The sequence below is a fragment of the Marmota flaviventris genome, chromosome 15 (genome assembly GCF_047511675.1).
Source record: "Marmota flaviventris isolate mMarFla1 chromosome 15, mMarFla1.hap1, whole genome shotgun sequence".
Taxonomy (NCBI): domain Eukaryota; kingdom Metazoa; phylum Chordata; class Mammalia; order Rodentia; family Sciuridae; genus Marmota; species Marmota flaviventris.
Window position 1 is genome coordinate 9,855,170 of NC_092512.1, and position 10,650 is coordinate 9,865,819.

The following is a 10,650-nucleotide window of genomic DNA, read 5'->3' on the forward strand; positions in this document are numbered from 1 at the left end:
TTATTTTAAAACTTTAATGTGTATTCTCAGTTCTTTCATTTACCAGGTCTATGACCTTTGACAAGTTACTTCATCTCCCTGTGCTTCTGTAAAATTAAATGAGTCTCAGAGTGTGTGAAATAGAGTCATACACAAGCTGTTCTGTGGGTCAGACATCATGAAGGCTTGGATGTCGTTTCAACCCTCAGCTCACACTGTGCTTCATATCCCCAGATGATATTGTTCACATGCCAACTGCAGCATCTCCCAGGGAATTGAAAATATCACATACATGTGCATCCGGCTTGTGTATACACCCTCCCAAAAATTCAAATACATTTCCCATTTAGGCAGACAGAAGCAGAGGTGGCTTCCACTGTACCCATAAGGCTCTGGGTGGGTCTCCAGCTCCAAAAAGTCCTGTTAACACTGCCCCTGCACCTCCAGGGTTCACATCAGCCTGTGGTGAAACATACTCCAAGAATCCACAGGCTTCTGGGTAAACAATGTTTGCAAACCATGAACTCCCACTCTTTGCTTGGAGTAGCAACAAAGAGCAAGGCCACCTCTTCCACTGGGGGACCATGAAGGCCTATAACACTTTCCTCAAAACATCTCTCTGCTTCCAGCCTTTGCCTCCCAGAAAGGCCCTGCCTAGGCTATTTACAGATTAACACTAATGCAATGTTTGCTAGGGGGCACAAAATAAATGATTAGTTGCTGTTATTATTAAGACTTGCATGAATTCTCTTCCCTTCTGGAAAGTTAATACATGGTATGTCGTGCCCCCCCCCCCCAACCAATAACAATGATGCCCACCCCAGAGGGAGCAGTCATGCCCAGTCCCTTGTATTTTCCAGGTTCATGACATGGGGAAGAAGCTGGATTTCCTTGTGGACATGCATATGCAGCATATGGAGCGGCTGCAGGTGCATGTCACCGAGTACTACCCGACCAAGGGGACCTCCTCGCCAGCTGAAGGGGAGAAGAAAGAGGATAACAGGTATTCTGATTTGAAAACCATCATCTGCAACTATTCTGAGACAGGTGCCCCTGATCCCCCCAACAGCTTCCACCAGGTGCCCATCGACAAAGTCGGCCCCTATGGGTTTTTTGCACATGACCCGGTGAACCCGCCCCGAGGGGGACCCAGTTCTGCAAAGGTTCAGGCCACTCTGCCTTCCTCGGCGTCCACATACGCAGAGAGGCCCACCGTCCTGCCGATCTTGACTCTTCTCGACTCCCGAGTGAGTTACCACTCCCAGGCTGAACTGCAGGGCCCCTACTCGGACCACATCTCGCCCCGGCAGAGGCGTAGCATCACGCGGGACAGCGACACACCTCTGTCCCTGATGTCAGTCAACCATGAAGAGCTGGAGCGGTCTCCGAGTGGCTTCAGCATCTCCCAGGACAGAGATGATTATATGTTTGGCCCCAGTGCGGGGTCGAGCTGGATGAGGGAGAAGCGGTACCTCGCGGAGGGTGAGACGGACACCGACACGGACCCCTTCACGCCCAGTGGCTCCATGCCTCTGTCGTCCACAGGGGACGGGATTTCGGATTCAATATGGACCCCTTCCAACAAGCCCTCGTAAAAGGGGTCACTGGCTGACTCCTCCTTGTAATGTAGACAGACTCTGTATAGTTCACTTACTCTCACATCCAGCGCTTACCAGCGGGGACACCAATGGCTGCATCAAGTGCATGCGCGTGCGTGGTGGCCCCCAGCGAGCAGGGGCTTCTCATGACCTTCTTCCTCCCCACGTGGCCACAACGAAGCTGCTTCCTTTCAGCATGGTTTGCATGACTTGACACTATATAACTGGTACCGCTAATCTCTTCTAGGACACACATTTATCTGCTCTTCTTCCTTTTAATCATGACTGGACCAGTACCGGGAGAATTTATTGATAAGCCGTGCTGTTTGTTGGTTTGGTTGGCTGGTTTGGGTTTTGTTTTGGTAAGCAGAGAACAGAATTTACTTTTTTTTTTTTTTTTTTTTTTTAGGATCACTGCCCCTTTGTGTAAAATACTCTGGTAATTAACAGTTTTCTAAAGCAAGAAAATAATTTTCTCCACGAAAACACATGGCATGCCAAGAGGCTTCCTACTGAGCAGACACAAAGAAAGATAGTCATCCAGTCTCCCAAACCAAGTATTTTAGAAATGATTTTGTTAAGGGAAAGTCCACAAAATCATTTCAAAGCTCTCAAAGGGACCTCCATTGGTCTGCCTCTTTCCCCATCTGTAAAAAGGTGTTGGTGACCCCAAGTATAGGATTTCACATGTGTTACGAATCAGAGGGGAGAAATCACACCACACACACACACACACACACACACACACAGCACATACACACCCGACAGACACAAGCACACAAACTAAAGTAGTTCCCAAATTATGTAGGCAAAGATAATGAAATTTGCCAGAAGTGAAGTGCCCCTCTAGGCAGGAGCTAAGTTCAGTATCTTCAAAATAAGGTTCCAATTCACATTCTTCTCCATATCCAAAGCAGAAATTACAATCAAGAGGGGATGCGGTAATTATATTTTCTAAATTATTCTTTTTAAAACTGAGAAATCTTAGGCTCAGGTATAATGACATGGCTGGGGTCACTTTGTTGTCCCATGGAGAACCAGAACTCAAAGCCCCATCTGCTGACTTTACTCCCTCCCTACCCTGGACTCTTCCCTCCTCTCTATCTTTAGGACCCAGAAATCATGCCAAGACACCAGTACTCTGTGTCATGTGGGAAGCAATTGCCATAGTTTATCCAGGGGAAGAGGCTGTCTGCTTTTATTGCAAAATATGCTTACTCAATACATTGCATTTGGGATCCAGAAAAAAAATTATACAAACAAGCTTGATCTATTATTAAGTAAGTAGGCAAGATCTCCAGAACCATCTAATTTTACTCCTACAGACTTTTTCAGTGAAAATACTAGAACTGCACATAGCCATGACTCACTGAGGGTAAGCGTATGGCCTGAAGAGCACTATTGTAAAAGCATTAATATTCAGCACAAGTCACCTGTGGCCTCTTCAGAGATGTTACAACTCTCTCAAAGACTGATAGAAAAGGCTTCTGTTAGGCGTGGGCTATACTAGCTAAAGGACCACACCATAGTATCTATTGTCTTACTCTGCTCAGCCATCTAAGCACTGGTTGTGTGGGTAGTTGCCATGGTGACCACCAAGATGCTGGAAATGACCTAAACCAATGTCTACATGCAACTGCTACCAATGTTCTCCTCCTTGACAGGAGCCATAGTTGCTATGGCAGACATTTGGTTGATGGTTTCATGAAGACCTTATCCAGGTACCCTGCCCTGAGTTGGAAAGAAATTGCTTAGAGGTTGGTTCCTTTCAACCCACATGCCAATGGGTCATATACAAAAGGCTAAAATATAGCAGTGCTTAAAGCTTGGCTCCTGATTTTAAGCACTTAAAACCAAAGCCCAAACAAAGGCAGACACTATGAATGGTAGAAGGGAGTTGTACATGGAGGGTCCCATGAATGGATGGGTATTGACCTTGAAATTGAGGCAGGAAGAACACAAGAATGTTCACATGCATCAGACGTGTAAGCCCTCCCCTGTGGCTTTCCAATGGTCTTCGTGGCATTCTGGGAGGCAAAGGGTATGGACCATTTCATCCCTTCTTCCACTCCCTTCATCATGGCTTCAGTAATACCACCGGGGCCAAAACCTAAGAAACTTTATGCTCCTTCCTAAGGGTTTAGCTCTTCATTCTCATCCTCCTGGAATCTTTTGCCAGAACTGACTGTGCTGCCTACCATCTAACAAGTAACTCTGCTGGTCTTTATGTATTTGAGTTATTGAAAGAAAAAAAAAGATGGAGAATGAATCAAATTCTCCACATATGCACAAATTATTTTTCTAATATGTCAATATTCCTGCAGAATCTATTAACATCAATATATTATAAGCAGATATGTTTTTCAAGAATTTGATAGAGTTCTTGGTCAAAAGAGTGAAATCTTTTTAGCTCTAAGTGGGAAATATTTATCGTGGACTCAAAATTAGAAAGGGTAAGCAGAAATTATCTTTTCTAAGTTAAAGTTAGAGAAACCTTCTTAATGTTCTTTTAGTACCCTACTGAGAATTGGAACCTGTATCATTTCTGCATGGGCTCCTAAGTCCAAAAACTGATTTTTTGTTGATTGCCATATGTCACCAACATCTAGTAAGTTTTCTTATTAGCTATCAGTGTGGATGCAGAAAAATATGCATTTCATGAATTAATAATAAGAATCTTAAAACTGTTTTTCCCACCTAAGAAAACAAAAAAAGAAGAAAATTGATCTTTTTCAATAATTCTGGTTTGATATTCCTTTTTGTCCCCCAAAAAATACATTCTAGGAAAGCAAACCAAACCTGTTCAAGTTGTGTGCCCACAGACAACATTACAACAGAGCTGGTATTGAGGAAGCAGGAGTTTAAGGACCAAGATGGAATATTTAAGTGATGGGGAGAAACAGTGTGTGCTTCCACAAAGGTCCTTCTGTTGGACAAAAGAATTACCCACAAGAATTGGCTAATAATATGCCCCAAGATTATAATACGCACCAATGGGTTTCCAATTTTCCAGGATCACAGGGGTTTGGGCCAAATCCCTTGAAATAGTGACAAATTAATTACATCATAAAACTAGGAATGATCTTCTCAAGTAAAACCATGATCTCATTTTATTTGTTTTTCCTCTGTGTGTTATAATATGATGTATAAAAAAGGTAAGAGGTGAGACTAAGTGTGTAAAGCACTTGCCCAGCAGGTGATATCCCAGGCTTAATCTTCAGAACAACAACAAAAAGAGTAAATTCAATAAGTACAAGAAAGCAAATAATTTGGAACTGGGGATTAAGTTCACTGATAGCACACATATGCACTGTTCACGAGGTCCTTGGTTCAATCCCCTGCACCACACACCCACGCATGCACACAAATTTTTAAAGAGGTCAAATTTTAGGAAGATCGAAATGAATGAATAAATTAACTTTACAAATGTTAGACAAAATGAGATTCTACTGGGGTGAGAAAAAAACACTTGAGATGAAGCATGAGTTTGACTATAAAACACTAGCACACAAGCAAGCACCAAAAGATTGTTTTTAAAGTGGGAGACAAAGAGAGAACAACTAAGTTGAGAAAAATCTTTTCAATGACTGTATTCGTTCTTAGAACTGAGACTTCAGATTTATTAGATATGACACTGATATTATTAAGCTCTAGTTTTCATTAAAAACAAACCACTACCACCACCACCACCACAACAACAAACCAAACAGGAAAACCCCAAACTGTAGAGGTCAACACAAACGAATTAGTCAACAGTTACACATCTATGTCTATCCGATTCAGGCACTTTGTACTTTGAGTTGAAAGAGTAATTAGCTATAGAAAACCTAACATAACAGAATCCACTCATGATTTGCCAAAACTATTTTTATAATTCTATGCTACTGTAATGAGAGTGTAATAAAGAAAAATTCATTTGTTTATTCATTTGACAAAAATTTATTAAGCATCACTCTGTGCCAGGAACTGTGCGGTCAAAATTCAGAGATTAGAAAGCCACAGTTTCTGCCATGGGAAAGTTAGGAATCTGGGGGCCTCGAATGTCAGAAGTCCCTTCAAACTGTTTACAAAGAATGGAAAATATCTGATTTCATTGCCGCAGACAACTCTGTGGCATGAAGAATGCTTCTCAGCTTGGAAACGGTTGAAAGTTCAACTAGGAAGAAAGTGAGAGCACAAACCTTGCATCAAGATTGCGTGAACCGTCACACCAGCCAAGGCTGAGTGGGCTGAAAGGGAGTTTGGATTTGTGTTTTGGACTTTATAGCTCCAGATAAGCTGTACAAGAAGGTGGCATCTGAAGAAGCCAGTTTCTCCCTCCTCTCTAAATCCCTGCCTAGATGGAGACCAGGCAAGAAGCTGAGCTACTTGGTTTTTACCATGCTAACCAAGAGAGGCCATGGTCATGGCCCCATCCATTTGAAGAGAAGGGGGCCACTTAGTCTATGGGAACTGGCAGGTCAAAGTCTTTAGGAGCAAGAGAAGAAATTTGTTCAGGTCTTTGGAAATCACCTACACTTCCAACAGTGCTGCCGACACACCTCTGATTCCCCAACCCTGTGCTTCTCCAGCAGATACATGTAGCTGCCCTTTGGTCTCCATGAATAGTATTTCAAGGCACCTAGGATTACAAAGATTTTTTTCTTTGCTTTCCGAAACTTCTTAGGAAAGGAGTTAGGAAACTCCTTCTGAAAATTCTTAGGAATATGCCTTTACTTGTTTTTGAAAATTCACTCATTTCAAAATGAACTTTTAAGAAGAGTATCTTTTCTTCGCATCCAAATTAACCCAAAATTCTTGTGTTACTGATATTTTACCATTTAAAACTAAACTAATTGCCCTCTAGACAAGGTAGCAGGTAGCACTTCATAGACACTCAGGTTAGAACAGGTTAGAAGATAGGTAATCTCCATAGTTTTCAAGGTTTTGAGAACTAGTAATAGTAATTCAAAGAGATAAGAAGGATATAGAGCTGACCTGGATGAAAGTTTGTGTTTTAGAACATTCAAAAGTATTTGACATCAACTATTATTTGTCTTATTTTGTCAATTGCAAATAAGGCAATCAGTCTATATGAAAAACCCCTAGTACAGTGACAGACCCACGTGTGGATCTGTCATTCAGGTTCCTTTTAACTGTACGTGTAGATTATTTGCCTAACTCTTTGATGTTACTTATGACTTCTAATTTTACACCAGAAATTTTTTTCAGGAAAAAAATGATTTTGGAGATATAATCCCAATCATTACATGACAAAATCAGACCCTGTTACAATTACTTTTTATGTAAGTACCACTCTATAACCAAACATGGTTACTCTTCAACAAAATGCAGAAGAGAAGGAATGTCAAGATGAAGAGAGGAGAAAAGTTTGATCCCAGAGGCGGTGCTGGGAGTTCCCCTAGACCCAGATGCTGCACTGTTCTCTCAAAAGAGGGTTTACAGGAGGTAAAGTCAAAAGGAATGATTAAATGTGAAGGGACTCCTGGTTCAAGATTTGATGGCTGTCAGACCCACCCTAGCAGCAAGTTGGGAAACTTCCAGATGAAAGTTAAAGCATGTCAAATCCTTCCTGGGGACTTTGTCCCAGACTTTATCAGCCTCAGCTTTGGCACCCCTGTAGGAAAATTGTGACTAGCTTTGACTTATTATATAGATGCGTGGAGACAAAATTTCATAAATTCTGAGATACTCAGAGCATGGGGAAACCTGACCATCCAGAAGAACTACCTCTCTTTTTAGATGGGAAAGCAGAGGCTCAGAGTGTGGGGAATCACGCCAGGTCTCTGATTAAATAAGGGATGGAGTAGCAGAGTGAATCTAGAATGCAAGTCTCTTGAATCCTAGTCCAGATGTTGGAGACAAAGAAGTGTGACTGTGGAGCCCAGAAAGTGAATGAAAATTTCCTGGCCCACTCAATAAAGTCCTAAACCAGACATACTTCCTGAGACTTCTTCGCATCTCTGAAATATGATTGATGTTCCCATGTATTCAAAGATGAAAATGTTCCTCCTTCCAAACTCCTTCTGTCTTCCAAAGGCCTCCTGCTACTAGATGCAGTTGAGAAAATATAAAGAACAACCCTTAGCCACTTATCTGGCTATTCCCGCTTTGTCCCTCTTCATCCTAACAAACTTGAATTGTTTCATCCATTTGGCCCAGCTTGAATTCATTTCAGCCCCAGAGTCACAACTCAGCTTGTATCCCCTTCTATGGGACAAGCAAATGGATTTTTCTATGGGTCTGATTTAAGACAATGAGATATGATTTCTTTGGGGATCTATATTACCCCAAATTGCCAGTTCTACCAAAGGTGTCCCTTTCTATTGGGATCTGGTCTCACCTGAGCACAGCCTGGTTCCTCACACCTTGTCCCAGAAAACCCCCATACCACCAGGTCCTAACCAGGTATTCTAGGGCCTTCATCAAAAGCTACAAGAAGCAAATGGGATTCAACTTAAGACATTTTATGTTTGTGTAAGTAGGATATTATTTTAAGAAATCACCAGGACTTTATTGACTCTCATAAAGATCTTTGTAGTTGGTTTCCACTTGGGATGTACTTGGGACAGATCTGCCAGAATCTGGGCTTTCTGCATTTTGATGAAGGGTAACCATGTTTGGTTACTCTTAAACTCCATGGAAGGAGTTTGGCTCTCCTGAGTCAGGCTGAACCAAATGTTACTAAGAGAATCAAGGAGAAAGGTGGTCAAGTTCTTGGATGGCAGTAATTGAAAAATTATAGTTATACCCAAGGCTTGTTCCTCCCAATAGCACTGTTCTGGGATTAAAATAAGTTTCAGGAAAAAAAAATTACTAGATTTTAACAGTCAAAATGGTGACTTTATGAGAATAATCTTAGAATGGCTAACAATCCATCAAAAACCTGGCCTACTGTTTAGAAATGTATTTGTAATTGCTCTTTTACTTGTCAAAAAGACTGAAAATTTGAAGCCTAAGAGTAATGAAAAATGAGAGCATGTTTTATTTAATTTCAGTGTTCCCTTCTCTTTCTCTGCCTATAAGACTGAGGTCAAGGAAGGAGAGAGAAGCTTAACCTAAGTTCTCTTCATGAATATCAGAAAACACAATTGTTCTCTATGGACCATGCCATCCTCATCCCAAGCCAAGAGGGAGACATTCCTGTCTCAGTCTCAGAGATGAGGAAACTGAAAATGGGAGGGAAACAGAAATGATCTTGCCGAAATTCAAATATTATAGGAGGAAGAGCAGAGATTGTAACCAAATCCCATGGTTCTCCCACTCAAATTCTGCCCTCACCTGCATTCCAAGTCTCCTGTGTCATATAAATGTTCCCAAATCAGGCCCTTGTCCCCCCATGAGGCCTTGCCTTCCTCTGTCTGGTCAGCTTTACAGTAAAATGATCACAGACCCACAGACTCCCTGGGGAGAGCGGAATGCCTGGACTATTCAGTCCTTTGGTTTCACAATCCAGCTGTGAATGACAGAAACTAAGGCCACATAAATTATTCACCTGGTTCATGCTGGGATCCATTAGCTCTTGGGGTTTGGTGGCTGCAGCTAATCCCACAAGCGCCCTTTGTTCTCTGTCCCCAAGGATCTTCTGTCATTGTTTTTAATGGAGGGAGTTCAAATGTCTCTAAGTCTCCGCTGACTCCAACGCTGGTCTTTTGTCTCTAAACTGCACCTTTATTTCAGGGCTTTGGATTCCTGTAGAAACAGGCTAGTCTTTAAAAACATTCTCTGGAGGCCAAACGCTCAGAACAGTTGTGACTCTCTCTTTCTCAATATGAAAAGATCAAGGTTCTGCATGGAAGCCAACCAGATCTGCCAATGGCGCCCTTCTTTACCCCTCTGAATACATTTCCAAGGGAGAGAGAATCAGCTTTACTCTCCAGTGTTTCCCTGAGGATTGGAAACCCAGCTGTGGGCCAAGTTCCAAAATTTGGGGCAGCCTTTCTGTCTAGCCTCAGGCATTTGCTGATAGAGAGGTAAAGTAGGCTCTGCCTTATTCTGGAAAATCCCTAAGAAAGACAGAAGAACCTCATCACATTTGTTGACCCTTCCTAGACTTAAAGGAAAAAATGATCTCTACTTTGCTTCAGATGGGATAGGATTATTTCCCCCCACCTTTTTCTATGTAGCAGGGATCAAAAACATCAGTCATCGAAGAACAATTGAGGTTTCCAATGATGCGAACCCATTGTATTTGATTTGGGTCATATCTTCTTTTAACCCCTTCTTCTGGCATAGAATTCGGTGCCTTGCTCCCTGGACTTGTCTCCTCCGTGCTACGAATAGGCTCTCTTCACGTTCTGGCTTACACGGGAACACAACTATTCCACAAGTGGCCTTTAGTGCTCTTTATAATATGATTTCCTGTAATTTTTAAACTGTATGTGTAATTTATATTCTGGCTCTGTCCAATATTTGAACAACTTTAATAAGTTGATTTCCATATAAATATATATATTATGCAAACAATTCTTACCTGATTTTTTATGTTCTATCTTAAAATAAACACTGCACCAGTTATTAATAAATAGACATTTTAATGGTTATGTAGAGGAATGTTATTTACTTTAAAACAGCTCTGTGAGATTGTATTATTTATAATAAACAATTCTGGTTGCTGCAACAGAAAAACCTATAAGTATCAGTGACCTAACACAACAAAGATTTATTTCTTGATCAAATCACAGACCAGTGTAGGTTGTCTCAGTGGGAAAGAGTGATGCAAAGATGTAGGCTATTTCCATGGGATCTGACATGTTGGAGTCCTTCGCTTCTAGGCACAGAGGTGGAGAAATGTGGAAAATACACACCAATTTCTGCCTTGGAATCACAGTGACTCATCAATTCTACTCATATTCTCATTGGCCAAACTCATTCCATGATAACCCCGCAAGGAGTGCTAGGAAATGTAGTCTTCCTGAGTGTGAGGAAATGTGTTAAACCTATAGCTTTGCTCACCACAAGGATGTCACCATTGATCTCATATCTTTCATTGTTAGTAGTAAATGGTGGCAAGATGTAACAAAGTGTAGGCATTATTCCCTCCAGCTCTATGCAAATTGTAGGCATCAGGAAG

At 41.6% G+C, this 10,650-nt stretch overlaps 1 protein-coding gene across 1 annotated transcript in view; it reads left to right on the forward strand.

Moving 5' to 3' along the window:
• Nucleotides 1-1,574, forward strand: part of Kcnq3 (potassium voltage-gated channel subfamily Q member 3) — a 290,879-nt gene extending 289,305 nt beyond the window's left edge. The window contains exon 15 of the mRNA XM_027949261.2: nucleotides 840-1,574. Within this exon, the coding sequence (XP_027805062.2) occupies nucleotides 840-1,574 (735 nt within the window). The remainder of the gene's footprint in view (nucleotides 1-839) is intronic.
• Nucleotides 1,575-10,650: the final 9,076 nt, after the last annotated feature.